General features: G+C 33.4%; 1 protein-coding gene across 1 annotated transcript in view; it reads right to left on the bottom strand.

The window, feature by feature from the left end:
- LOC148285413 (uncharacterized) overlaps positions 1 to 12,899 on the bottom strand; it is a 37,570-nt gene extending 24,671 nt beyond the window's left edge. The window contains exon 1 of the mRNA XM_088225478.1: positions 11,842 to 12,899. Within this exon, the coding sequence (XP_088081604.1) occupies positions 11,842 to 12,547 (706 nt within the window). The 5' untranslated portion in view covers positions 12,548 to 12,899. The remainder of the gene's footprint in view (positions 1 to 11,841) is intronic.
- Between the last annotated feature and the right edge of the window lie 1,832 nt (positions 12,900 to 14,731).

The following is a 14,731-nucleotide window of genomic DNA, read 5'->3' as shown; positions in this document are numbered from 1 at the left end:
TCTTCATCTCTGTTGTAATATGTTAATATAAACAGCTCCCCAGGGAGTTGAATCCAGTCGTTGTCTACAAAAATTTGGAGAAACTCAAAATATCATGTAAAATACATTAAATAGTTAACATTTAGTATAATGTGATTAGGATGTATTTTTCAGTTTTTTTTTTCCATTTGAAGATCTTTTCTTTGGAAGAGAGGGTTTCTGGAGATCGTTGAACAATCCTGGAATAACGCAATTCAATGCTTGTTCTCCAAAAAAATTCGGAAAGCATGCCGGAAACCCTCAATTTTAAGTCTAGCGTTGGGTGTGGGACCTTGCCTTCACGTGACACTGCATTTGGTGTTCCGAAGTAGTTCCCTATGCACCGTCAGGTGCGGCTTAGGATACAACGATGATGATATCTTTACTTGATTCAGAACTGCAAATTCGTTAGTGGAAAAAGATATTAGCAGTGCTGTGTTGTATGTGCATTTTGTATGAAAATACAATGGACATTTGTCGGCATGTGCAAACATTGATAAATGCATGAGAAATGCATTATGTTCTACTCTACATACTGAACTTTAGAATAAAATGCAAAAATAGAAAAAGAAAGCTAGAAATGCACTTAAGTTTTATGTTAGTATGGCGATTGAATGGATGTACGGGAGGGTATGTTGTTTAATTTATTATCTACGTATTTTATTTCATCGTTGATAAATGTATTTTTCATTACAGTTAGAATATAATATTGTGAAAATCAATTTATAAGTTAACTTAAGGTATATAAATTCGCAGTGCCTTTCTAAAGGGAAAAATCTTATGTATGGAAAAGGACAATAGCAGCACTTTAAATTTAATAACAATAAAACATATAGATACTATCAAAATAGTACTACACTACTAATAAAATAATTTATAAAAAAAGAGAAATACTTGAGTTTTTATTATTTACTCAAATATTCTAACTTTTCGGACCATTTCTTAAAAGTCGTAAATAACTTGTGCTAGAAAAATGGAAATCGAGTTGTGGTAGAGTGGGATTTGAACCTTGGACTTTTGGCCCGTGAATCTACAATACTACCACGGGACCACAATCCGGTTCGAAAATTGTAATTACATTTTAAATTGATATTTAGATTTTTTATCAAAGTACTTCAATGGCATGAAATCATTTTTCTGCAGTGATAGGATGGTCAATACTGCTTTATGGGGTTGAAACGTGGACTCTCAAGGTAAACTTCGTGAACCGATCAGAGGCTTTGGAAATATGACTTCACCGGAGAACGCTGAGAATCCCGTGGACAGATTTGGCGGCCAACATGGAGGTGCTGAGACGAACCAGTGCCGAAAAAGAACTACTGTCCTCAATATAACAGAGAAAACTCGCATATCTGGGCCATATCATGCGCGGAAGTAAATATGTGCTTCTACAGCTTATCACGATGGGGAGATCGAGGAAAAGCGGGGAGCTGGAAGGCGACAGATGCCCGGCTGAGAAATATCCGCGACTGGACGGGAGTGCGCGGGGTTGAGGCGCTGTTCCAGTTGGCGCAGGACTAGAATGCCTACTTTAGAGTGATCCCCAACGTCGCCGTCGGGGAGACCTGATATGGCACAGAAATAAGAAATAGAAGATTATAGCGCTTTGAGTAGGTAGTACCAAAGTTAGATATTTATTTATTTTATTGGGTAAACAAACAGTAGGGTACAGAAATATTGAAAAAAAAAATGTATTAATATACTAATGTATGGGACACTCATGCACACACAAAAAAAAATGTTTTCGCTTAAGACAATTTAAATTATGTTAAATATAGTTTGCTAGAAGTAAAAAATAAAATAATAAAAACACAATTAATTGAATATCTGCTTCTATCAATATTTCTATAATTTTCGACTTTAATTTAGAAACAGTGTCATAAAAATATTAAGATAATATGCATAGAAAACTCTTCTTATATTTCTATATGTGCCTTGTGGCACTACCAACATTAAAATGAATGCATTACTCGTGAACTTCTGTGACAAAATTTATTACCAACCTACGAAACGATCGTTTTCAAAAGGCCTTATTTTCGAAACGAAAATATTCATTATAAGGGTTTATATAAACACTAGGAGAATTAAAAAAAATCTTTTATTTGTAAAGTAGGTTAAATCCAATATTCCACCCGAGTTATAATACCCTATTATGTAAATATATGTTATTTCATCATTACAATGGAATTCCATCAAGAATAGGGAAATATCACATTTTTTTTCTTTACATTTTTAAAGTAATAAAGGCCTATAAAAAACTATCCAGTAAAAAAATCCTAATTATTAGTAGCATAAAAAATACTTTTAAATTTGCAATTTTAAATTCCCGCAAAAACGGTCATTACATTGGCCGCGCCCCTAATACGTCACGATTCATGTTTATTTGTTCCGACCATTGAAATTAGTGTCGAACAATTTCATGAATCTTGACGTCATAACAACCAAGGTCAAACACATCGCGTTTTTCTACTAACGTATTTTTATTGAATTTCTTTATTACATTTATGTATGAAAACATTTCTCTACAATATCCATATTGATTTTGAAAATACAATTAATTATTTTAAATCCATTTCATATATTTTTATCGGTATTCGTAGTATGTAATATTTCCCCATTGTCAATAAATAATTGAAATCATATATCTTTTGATATATATTTTGTTATTAAGTACAATTTTTTGACCAACTCTTCTTTTGACCAGTCTGTGTTATGGTTGGCTGGAAGATATTGCTTTTAGCTACTTATTAGTAAGTCAAAATACTCATTTTTTGTACTCGAAGATTGAAATAAATAATATGTTTGTATGCCAAAAATTTACTTTTAACACTTTTTTGTGCCTACTGAAAAATCGGTTTCGATAGAAAGACATACGGTGCTAAAAACATTAAAATAAACGAATTTTGTAAACCGCGATTAAAATTCAATTCTTTCATTGCTCTTTTTAATGTGAGTTTGGCAACTTGTATGAAAAGCTATGGATACGCTCGAGCCAGAAATATCTTATTAAATTTGGTAATAAATTATATTTCTTTCTCCTGTCTGGTCCTTTGAGATATTCCTTTACGGTTCACAGGTTAAGTAGGAAGTTAAACGTCACCAGTTAGACGATGAGTTATAGGTATGGCTGGCCACAAACCACAGACTTAGGCGATAGTGGATTGAAAAGGCAGCTGAGACGAGCTAGTCGAAGCCAAGTAGTCAGGGTGTGATGGAGTATGGCCACGGAAGGAATAGCGGAGGTATTTCTCCTTATTATATTTATGGCTACCTTCTCACAGCGGGATCCGATTTGACCCGTAATGTATTCAGACGGGTCGTCACCAGGGGTGCCTAACCTGATAAATATTTCAGAATCATATTGTATTGTTTCATTAAAAAATGTGTAAATATATATTTTTTTAATAAAAAAAAAACAGAGGCATTTAGAGGATTCTGAGGGGTGGGGACGACGTGTTGGCCTCTGTCCATACATCCTACTTCCCCTCCATAATCTGCATAGAGTTTGTATTCCTTAGGAATATTTATAATAACTTTCCTCTATCCCCCAGGACTCTATAATAGCCGCGGGTGGATGGTGGGCTTAAGGATCTCCCCTCAATGTTTCATTAAAAATAATACAAATTATGTATTAACAATATTTTGAGTATGTCAAAATGTTTGTAGACAGGCTGGATTTCCTTCTTAAGGAGTTATTTAGATTTGAATTTGTCGCAACAGAGAGGGAAACATTTTTGAGAAGCGAATATGGACGTCTACGCATTTACAGGGCTTATGACCTGCCACTGGCTGAAATGGCCACTTTACACACTGTGCAACATCCACATTTCCTCAACTCTTCCACCTGTTGACTTTTGTGAAGTAAAAGAGCCGAAACCTTCATCACATAGATGAGATTCATCCGGCTGAATCAGTTAAATTAACAATGTTTTTAGGTCCAAATATTTGTAGATAGGCCCTTCCCTTCTCAAAAACGTTTTCTTCATCTGTTAAATCAAATTTATATCTAAATAAAATCCCTAGGGAGAGAATCCAGCCTGTCTACAAACATTTGGACATATTCAAAACATTATTGATTAAACTAACTGATATAAGAAGAAGCATAAAAAATGAAAAATTATTTTCTAATTGCGTTGCCTAGTAGGTGAAATGGTCAGCCGGATGAATCTCACCCACGTGATAAAGGTTTCAACTCTCTAAGGGAGATATTTGATTGGATAGGTGTTTTTAATATCGCTTCGTGCCTAAATGAAAAAAATCTTATTTAAATAATGATAAATAAAAAAAAGCCAGATTTTCCCCCTATCCTTTTTGCGATTTAATTACTCCAGTCTACTGAAATAAGATAACTTCATTTTAAAACAAAACGAAAACTTTATTTGCTTATGAAAGCCATGAATTGGAAAAATATAACAAATCAATAAAAAAAATGTCTGAATCGTAATATTATATGCGATTTTATTAAATGCTCAGTGTAAGTACTTGTAGGCGGGCACATACTCCAAAGGGAAGAGAAAACGTTTGCTCATATTAATCATTGCCGTTAAGAATTCGTTCTTTTTTAGTGTAGGCATGTAAAATGCATAGGAATATAATCATCATTCTTATCTCGTTCATGCCAATAACAATATTATTTATCTCGTTCTAACCTTCTTTCATTCATGTTGTCTATTTCACATGGGACACTGTCCCGCATTCATATGATTTTAGCAAGAATCTTTTAGAACGAGGGTACGTTTCATCTCTTTCTTTCCCATGCAAAATGCGGCGGCCTCCGTGATGTAGTGATCAAGATGCTTGACTCACGCACGGTAGGTTCTGGGTTCGATTCCCGGTGAGAACACATAAAAAATAAATGTAATTTTTCTCAAGCCTGGGTGTTCTGTGACGTAATTCACCACTGTAATTGGGCCTCCTGGCCTGTTGTGGTACAAAAAAAACAAAACTAAACAAAAACAAGTCTCCTATTCTACGCCGACAGCCTTCAAACGAATACGTGACGTTTGATGACTAAAGTTATTGAATGTAAATTATTCTTAATATTGTAAACTCGGGGAAAAATTTAGCTCATGTAAGTAATTTCTTTCGCGTATCATTTAATAATCATTACCTACGTACGACTTTTGCTCAGAGATATCTCTTATTTATCGCACCGAGAGTGTTCAATATTTTGGAAGAACGTATTAAGCTCTATAGGACAAAAAATATTTTCAAGAAAGGAGTTAAGGATTGGATTTTCCTTAGTGGGAGGGAATTGAGTGGGAAACTCCTTGATGATTTTTCAAATGCTTGAGTTTACTGTTTACCATATTGATGTGCCACATATGTTTTAAAAAATATTTTTTTAAATTATTTTTTATGTTTCTAATCCTATATTTGTGGTGATATACTCATGTGTCTATGTCAACTAATTGCTCGTCCCATCTCAACACAGGACTTTTAGCCCCATGGAGTTGGGACTTATTGTCTCAAATAATGTTCAATAACCTTATGTATGTTAATAAATAAATAAAATAAATTAATTAATTCTAAATAACTGTAATTCAATAATATCAAATTAGGATAATCTTCCGACCGATCTTATCCTAACATACTTATCGTATGCATACATTTTAAATTCGCTTATCCTACTTATTTGTTCAACGATATATTATATTACACAAACAATTAAATAGAAAATTCATTCCCGTTCAATGGTTTGTGACTCCTGAGTTAGTGGTTGGAGGGCTACTAAAGTTGAATCAATACAATGTAATAAATCTCTTTAAGCATCTCCTAATAACGTATGAATGGAACGCGTTAACCTTTACATCGTGGCGGGCTTATATCTATTATTAATAATCAAATGGCAATTTATTTCTTATCAGAGCGAGTAACGAGCTCGGGCCACGGGCCACAGACTACGGGCAACGGGCCCTGGACAGCGGGGGTGCAAATATCCATAATTCTATTAAGTGAAACAAGTTCTTAATACCATATTCACTTTCTATTACATGTTTTAACTTTACTAATGACTGGGAGTCATAAACTAATCTTAATTGATCTTATAAATTATTATTTATCGGCTTTAATGCGAGATTCCGTTCCGTAGCACATTAGATTTTTCATTTATTATTTATGATGAATGAACCGCGTTGTGGTCCCGTGGAAGTATTGTGGTATCCACGGACCGAAGGTCCGAGGTGCAAATCTTACTACCACAATTCGATTCTCACTTTTAAAGCACAAGTTATTTACGACTTTTAGAAAATGGACAGAAAATTGTAATATTAGGGATATAATATAAAACTATATATAATCCAAATCTTTCCTCAACTATTGACAGCTGTAATTACAATAACCAGATTCCGAATATTAAATGTATTTGTAAATCGTTGGACAGAGTAGATTAAATTAAATATTTGGGAATTTATATAGATAAGAATTTAACATATTAAAAATAAATTGAAAAAACTAATTTACTTTTTTAAAAATAAAAGAAATATAATTAGCATAAAGGAACTTGTAAAAATATATTACGCAATAACTCAATCAGTTTTGGAATATGGGATAATTGGATGGGGATGTGCAAATAACACACTGATCAAGCAAATAATAATTGCACAAAAAGCTTTAATAAAAATTATCATAAGAGTCCCAATCAGAACTAGTTCCCTCAGTATATTCGAAAATCTTAGTGTAAAATCTATTAAACAACTTTATGTAAAAGCTCTGTTACTATTTTTTTTTTTTTTTTTTATTATATTGAAAACATATTATACATAATTATATACAATATTCCCAAGGAGTTTTTTTTAAAAAAACTCATTTAGGGACATACAGATAATATTTTTTTTAGAGACGTTTTTAAATTTTAAACTATAATATTATTTAACAAAAGCAGAAAAATTAAAATTATGATATACTACAAATTAAAAAGGGTATGAAAAATACTTGAAAATAACAGAATAAACAGAATACTAGGCATGGAAATAAATTCAAAATAATGTTTACATTATGCAATCTGGGAAAGAAAATTGAAAAAGTTTAAAAATTACATGGATGTATATATACATACTGAACTAGTACAAAATAAAATCATTTTTTTTAATTAACAAAATATGCGCACACCCAATACAGGTTAAATTTTTTTATCAAAAACGTTGAAAAAATTGAAATTATGTATACAAGCCAAAAAAAGTATATAAAAAGAAAAAAACACAAATAACATTTAAATAGTATTAAAAATTACATATACAAGCAAAAACGGTGAAATATTAAAAGGTATATGTTCAAGAATGCGCATTCTCTATAAACTAACATTATTTATTCAAAGTACTTCTGGAAAAAATAATTCTTCAATTCGCACGTCCTGTTTCTATATTTTGAAATAGGTACTTTAAATTTTTGTGGCAATTTATTAAATTCCTTGAAACCTATGTATTGTAAAGATCTAGTACCAAACTTCGTAGACTTCACAGATCCAATATATATATTGTTTTTTGATCGAGTACTGTACCGATGGATGTCTCCAATGAAAGCTGGCTTTATGTTACTGTGCATTGAGTCGAGAGTAGTATTAATGATAGTGTCAGTTATCTCGAAATAGGAAAGCATGCTAAAAGGCCTGATTTTTGTTTCAAAATAAATGTCCCTTACATGAGTATCATACGGTAGGTGAAACACATTTCTGATCGCTCTATTCTGAATAATCTGCACCTCAGAAATTTTGCTCTTAGTTGCAAAACCCCAAACACAGCATAGGTATGATAAATGCGAAAGGACCATAGAAAAATAGATTGCTCGAAGCAGCGAAACTGGAAGCATTCTCTGAAATCTGTACAGTATTCCAGCTACAGGGACAATCTTTCCTTTCACGCGCTCAACATGTTCATTCCAAGTAAGCTGCGAGTCCACTAACAGTCCCAAGTACTTAGTGCTATTTTTTTTCTCCAGACGATCAACACCAATAAAGACATCAATAGATTCATTACTCTTGTTTCCAAATAGAAGGTAGTGAGTCTTTTATGAGTGAGTCTATACGCACACAAACATTATTCTCTACCTTCCATAACTCCTTCGACAAATACAAGAGTTACTAAATACTCCACCCTGATGCTGCAAAAACAATTGAAAATTAATACAACTTTCGGTCAAAGAGGATTGGCCTACTACTCGGTTAAAGTGTACAATCTACTTCCATTATCCATAAGGACAATTAGTAAGTTCTCACAATATAAAGTTGCTAGTAAGAAAAGGATAGTGGAGGTGGGTTGCACACAAATCGATGTGTGGATCAAGCCAAATAGGTAAAATGTGTGCTCTGTTTATGAAATTTGTTCTATTGGTCTATATAAATTGGTCATGTTTTTTATGATTATTTGATTTTTTTTGTTTATTTTGTTAATGATAATTAGTTTAATTGGATTAATTACGTTTTTTTGTTATTATTATTATGTTAACTTTGTTAAATAGCTAATTTAAGGCACGTTTCACATTTTGTAAAATGTTTCCCTTGGCACGGGACACCCCAGTGAGGGAACATTATTCTGTATAAAAAAAGAATACAAACGATGTAAAAGTATCAATAAATAAATGTATTTAATATATTTATTTTTTTATCTTTTTCTAAAAAAAATATTAAGAAAGGGTCACTAAGAAGGTTTGGTCATGTGGAACAAATGGATGACGAGTGAATGGTAAATCAGATATAAATGGCGAGAATGAATGGTACCGAAAGACAATGACGACCAAGAAAGACCTAAATAAGATAAATCAGATAAACCAAAATCTAATATTAACAAAATAAAAACGAAAGGACTTTTTTAAGACAGTCAACAAAAAAAAAACATCCTTTGGGTATTGTGTCATAAGAAAGCGTCTGTATTTTATAACAATGTTTTGTTTTTGAAATTATTTTTATATGTATATCGTTTATTAGTTAAGGTATAACTAAATGTTACAATTTTATTTGAACACTTATCTAAAATAAATCAAATACAATACAATATGTTCTTTTTTATTATTATTGTTATATTTTATTTTTTTACAAGCGGAATTAAACGAAGTGCCTTTTCACGGATACGCTGTTTTTCTTATTTTTTTGCATTGTATTTACTTATACATAGAAAACTATAATTGGCCCATAATTTTGGTTTATTTGTAAATATTTTTTATTTGTTACAATGACTGTTGTTTTCTTTTAATAAATATATTTTAAAAAGCAGATACAATTGAAGGGAATTTAATGATAAGATGAATAAATGAATGTGGTCGAAGCTAGAAATGTGTATCAGGAATCAGGATAGACGCATGTGGCGTTCCATTTTATTTGCGTATCGCTACATCAAAATGGCGTGTAGGAGTAGAAGTTACTCGCTCTCATCAATCAATCCTTCATCAAGTCTCCCTCCATCTGGAACGGTCTTGTGCTCTTCTATAGGCATTCGTCTGTGATGATTCTGATAATTCAGTGACTATGCCGTTCCATCTTTTCGATTGACGTCCACGCAACCTTGTCCCTTCTACACTTCTCAGGAGAATAGTTTTCTATTCCTACTATGAGTGTTCTTCCTGGAAATATGTTCAAAGAACTGCAGGATTCTTTTCTCGCACATGGTATTTCTCCTATTTCCAGTTCCTGGAGTATAGATGCATTCGTACGTCTGGCCTTCTACGGAATCCGCATCATTCGCCCCTAACACCACACTGCGAAAGCTTTGATTTTTTTCTTTTCAGATTCCCTCAGAGTCCAACACTCCACACTGTACATGAACACTGAGAAAACCAAGGCCTTCATCAGTCTCTTTGTGGTGTTAATGGTTATATTGCGATTCTTCCAAATCTTCACCAGCCGACTCAAAGCACTTTTGGCAATACCAATACGTTGCCGTATTTCTATTATTTCTACTAGTACTACTACTACCATCACGCCATTTCCCCATAGAGGTCGGCAGAGAGGATGGACCAAGATTCCTAATTTATTCCAAATTAATTCATCTTGTCATACATGCCCTTGGGTTGTGTTTGCTTTTGACATAACGAAACTTGAGATTTGGGTTTTTCTGATCATGCCACGTCTTTCCTGGTCGTTCTCGACCTACGTTACCAAAAATTATCGTTATCTTTATATGTTTTACTATTCTTTCGTCATTCATTCGTTCTACATGACCAAACCATCATGATGACCCTATTTTTCTTATCAATTATACCAGTCTCAGATTCGCACTCTCGCCTGATTTCATAATTCGCAACTCTGTCATACAATGATTTCCCGCATATTCGTCTAAGAGACTGGATTTTGACCACGTTCACTCGGCTTTCATCCTTTCTCTGCCAATTCCATGTTTCACTACCATGCATGAGTGCTGGTACTAACACCCTTTTGTGCACTGCCAGTCTAGCTTCGATTAGCAATTACTGTGTTTAGTGTGCCGTTCATTTTGTTGCCAGCATTCAGTATCCTTTCAACATTTTTTTCTTTCCTCCATCTCTTGAAAACATGCTTCCCAGATACACAAATTTGCACTATTTATTGCGATTTTTTTACACAATCTTCTTATAAATACACTGTCGTGGCGCTAGTGTGTATAGGAAAAAACCACCAGAGACATTTTATTTTTTTAAATTTAATTTTTATTTTATTTTTTTAAAATTTTTTTTTGTTATATTGAAAACATATTATACATAATTATATACAATATTCCCAAGGAGTTTTTTTAAAAAAAACTCATTTAGGGACATACAGATAATAATTTTTTTAGAGACGTTTTTAAATTTTAAACTATAATATTATTTAACAAAAGCAGAACAATTAAAATTATGATATACTACAAATTAAAAAGGGTATGAAAAATACTTGAAAATAACAGAATAAACAGAATACTAGGCATGGAAATAAATTCAAAATAATGTTTACATTATGCAATCTGGGAAAGAAAATTGAAAAAGTTTAAAAATTACATGGATGTATATATATATATATATATTTGTTCAAATAAAGTAAAAATTTTGACCGGTTCGTTTTTGGTTGGCAGGAAGAAATTGCATTTCGTAATAAGCCCGCCAAAGTAAATATATTTTTGAAGTTGGTGAGGCTGAAGCTAATAAATAAATGAGTATACAAAGGTAGGCATATTCATTCAAATATTACTTTTAAAATTAATACCTATGTCAAATCATATTGATTTCTGGGTGAGGTTAAACGACACTCGATGTAAAACCGCCTAAGACCTAGAAGAACTAGATTAAATCTGTTTGCCAAAACAGGTAATTTTGTCGATGTGGTCACTAGGATAGCGACCCTAAAGAGGACTCTTATCTATCATATCTATTCAATCATCAATCCGTTTAAAAAGTAACAACTTTTTGTAGGTAGGTATGTTTGGATATTAATAACAAATTATAAAACCGTTGAATTTGATACTCAAAGGATTTCACTAAAGATAAATATGGATATCTCAATAAAGACGAAGATTTTTGAGGAAGGAATATGGAAGTTAATACTGTTTCACGTAATTATTTTATACACTGAGTAACTTCCACAATTATTTTTTCAGTTCCATATTTTAACTGAAGAAATTTCCATATAACATGATTTGCGATTTTTTATCATTTTTGAAGGAAAACAATTTTGAAGTTTGATGGGCTCTGAAAAATCTACATTTTAGTGTACAAACCTAATTCTAGTGTGTCAGTAGATGCATTGAACATTTCTTTTTCACCATAGCGTGTTTCCACTTATGACATTTAGCCAATCTTTCAACAGATATGTATATCATTAGGAAAACACGCGAGTTGTACTACAGCTATTACTGTAGGTATATCTGCTTATGTTGTACAAACCTGGAACTTGTCTGACGGTGAGGTGTCTCATACTGGCGGGAACATGGACTCCATATCCTATCTGCAAACCGTCAGCAATGTTTGTCGAAGTCGTGATGAATCTCTGCATGCCAAAACTCATTCCATGATGCAGAGACGTCACAGGAACACTACCGGACACCACACTTTGCCCAACAGAACTGACGGGAGAATTCAAAGACCCATGATTAGGAGAATCCTGACTTCTCTGAAAAGAAGGACTGAGTCTGCAACATCGAAATAGCGAGGTCACACAATCCGAACAAGGAGCCGAATGGGGAAGACATTGAGAGTTCGGGGATTTCTGAACAGGAGATGTTTCTTTGATGTATTGTCTTGCTCCTTTGATCAAAGAAAGAATTGAAAACTCAGAGCTCCTAGCGTTAGCCTGCAATCCTTCATTACCGTATCTGTGTAAGGGTTTTGGTCTTCTTAGGCAAGTGGTTTCACCAGATAGGATTCTATCCACTCCGAACTTGAGCTTGCTCGATTCTACTGATGATGGAATGGTTTCTCTCGCTGTGAATGATGCCAGGTCATGTTCTCTTCCTGGGTGTGCACTGTCGTGGAATGCTGGACTTCTGCATTCACTCCTGGAAGTAAAATCACTGACGATATCGTTGTGTGGGCTTTCGATCGAAGAAGTTGGAGATCTTGAGAGACTCATGGTCGATTTGAAAATAGTCATAAAGAATTCACGCCTGGTTCAATTGAATACAGACGGTAAAATTCAATTCAAATGAGATAAAATTAAAAAAAATATGTATTGCGTTTTATTGTCTGAACAGCTAAATGACATTGTTTACAATAGTTTTGTTTAAAAAAATTGTTCACTTGTTTAGTAGGTAGTACATAGATAATTTTATGTTTGATTTCACAAGTTTAAAAACTGAAATCTATTCAAGACTTTATTTGACGGAAGGGAAAAATTAATTAAAATTCACACTATCACAACACTATTTTGACATATTTGATTGGCTGGTAGTCTCGTAATTTTTCACTCCCGTTTTCACAGTTGACCACACAACGGTCGTCCACGGTGGTCGAGGTAAACTAAAGAGAGGGTTCGCCCCCGAGAGGGGCCTAGGGCGGAGCCGTGCGCAGTGGGAGGGGCCACGATAAAATATCGAATTCAGATTGGTCGACGATACGGGCCGAGCCAGCCAATCTGGAGAAGAATTAACCCGGAAAAATTTGCACGCATGTCAAAATTGATAAAAATGATTTACGATTTCCTAGCATGTGGGTGCATTATCTGCCATCGTTTCATATTTATTATTATGTCCAATCATGGCGTACTATCTACCTTTTGTTTAACTAATATAACTTACAGGGTTTTTGACCTGTCATTAGCTGGTTTAAGAGGCCACTTCACGCATTGTGTAACATTTACCATTCTATTTATGTTTGAACATCACATTTCTTCAATTTTTCCATCTGTTGAGTATTGTGAAGTTAAATACCTGAAACCTTTATTGACGCTAGCGCCGCGCCGCGCCGGTGAGATTCATATGTCTCAATTATTTCACCCGAATACTAGGCAACGTCTAAAAATATTGTCCTAAAGTTTGCCGACAGGCTAAATTTTATCCCTAGGGAGTTATTAAGATCTAAATTTGTTGCAATAGAGGGAAATATTTTTGAGAAGAGAATATGGAAATCTAGGCATTTACAAGGCTTAGCGATTACGAAGATACACTACCGACCCCTCCCCCCCTTCAAGTTTAAGGTAGGTATATCGATATGAAACCGGGGGAAGCGTACGTCACGATACACATATCTACGCACTAAAATGACAGAACGTATTAAATTATTTTTGAAGTTATTTCAAAAAAATAATTTAGTGATTCATTACAATTAAGTACTCTAATATAAACATAAAATTATATGATCGATATATAATGACATAACACACATCAGAGTTTTGCAAGAGCAGGCCTTTTTTCTGCAAAAAGCACATTTTATTTTTTTTGTCTCTTTCCCCCTCTCTATGATTACCGAATGGAGATTCTCGCTACTATCCGTAGCCCTGTTATAGGGCTTCCAAAAATAATTTATTTAACATTTTATATGCATATAAGAGCGGGCATATTGCCTTAAGGCAATTTCTTCTTACCTACCCAAACCATTCAGTTTGAGAAAATTACAAATACATGGACATTTTAAATTTTACAATTTTATACAAAAGCTAAAACAAAGATTAACAAAAAAAAATATAGAAAAAATTAACACTATACTACGAATATAAAAAAAACTAACACCATACAATGAAGAGAGGAGAGGGGATGGGAAGGAAAAAAGAAGGATAAAAGAACAATTTAAATATTTAGATGGTGACATTTTAATCTTGACTTAAATGTAAATAAAGAAGGGGCGTCTCTAACATTAGTAGGTATATTTTTCCACAATCGAGTGGCTACTACTGTGAAATAGGAGGCAAGAAAATTAGAACGATGACAGGGTATTAAAAGGGTTCTCTCGTTACTAGAACGAAGAGATAGTCCGTGTTGTGAAAGAGGTTGGATGAGCTCGCTCAGATAAACAGGCCAAGTGGGATTATTTAAAATATTGTGAAGAAATGATAGAATGTGAATGTTTCTTCTATGCCTGATACTGAGCCAGTGTAGTTGCGTGCGATACTCGGTTATGTGGTCAAATTTGCGAAGATCAAAGATATAACGTATACAAATATTCTGCAATCGTTCTAACTTATCAAGTAATTCAGAGTTAGCATCTGGATAACATACATCCGCATAGTCAAGAAGTGGAAGAAGTAAGCTCTGGACCAATGTTTGCTTTAAAAAACATTAAATGGTAAGAAATTCTGTAATATTTTAAGTGAGTGAGTGTAACTGCTATAAAGTTTACGACT

The sequence above is a fragment of the Micrasema longulum genome, unplaced genomic scaffold, assembly GCF_059751315.1.
Source record: "Micrasema longulum isolate JH-2025_06_02 unplaced genomic scaffold, ASM5975131v1 h1tg000037l, whole genome shotgun sequence".
Lineage (NCBI taxonomy): Eukaryota > Metazoa > Arthropoda > Insecta > Trichoptera > Brachycentridae > Micrasema > Micrasema longulum.
Note: the sequence above shows the minus strand (reverse complement) of the source record. Positions and strands in the feature narration are given on the sequence as shown.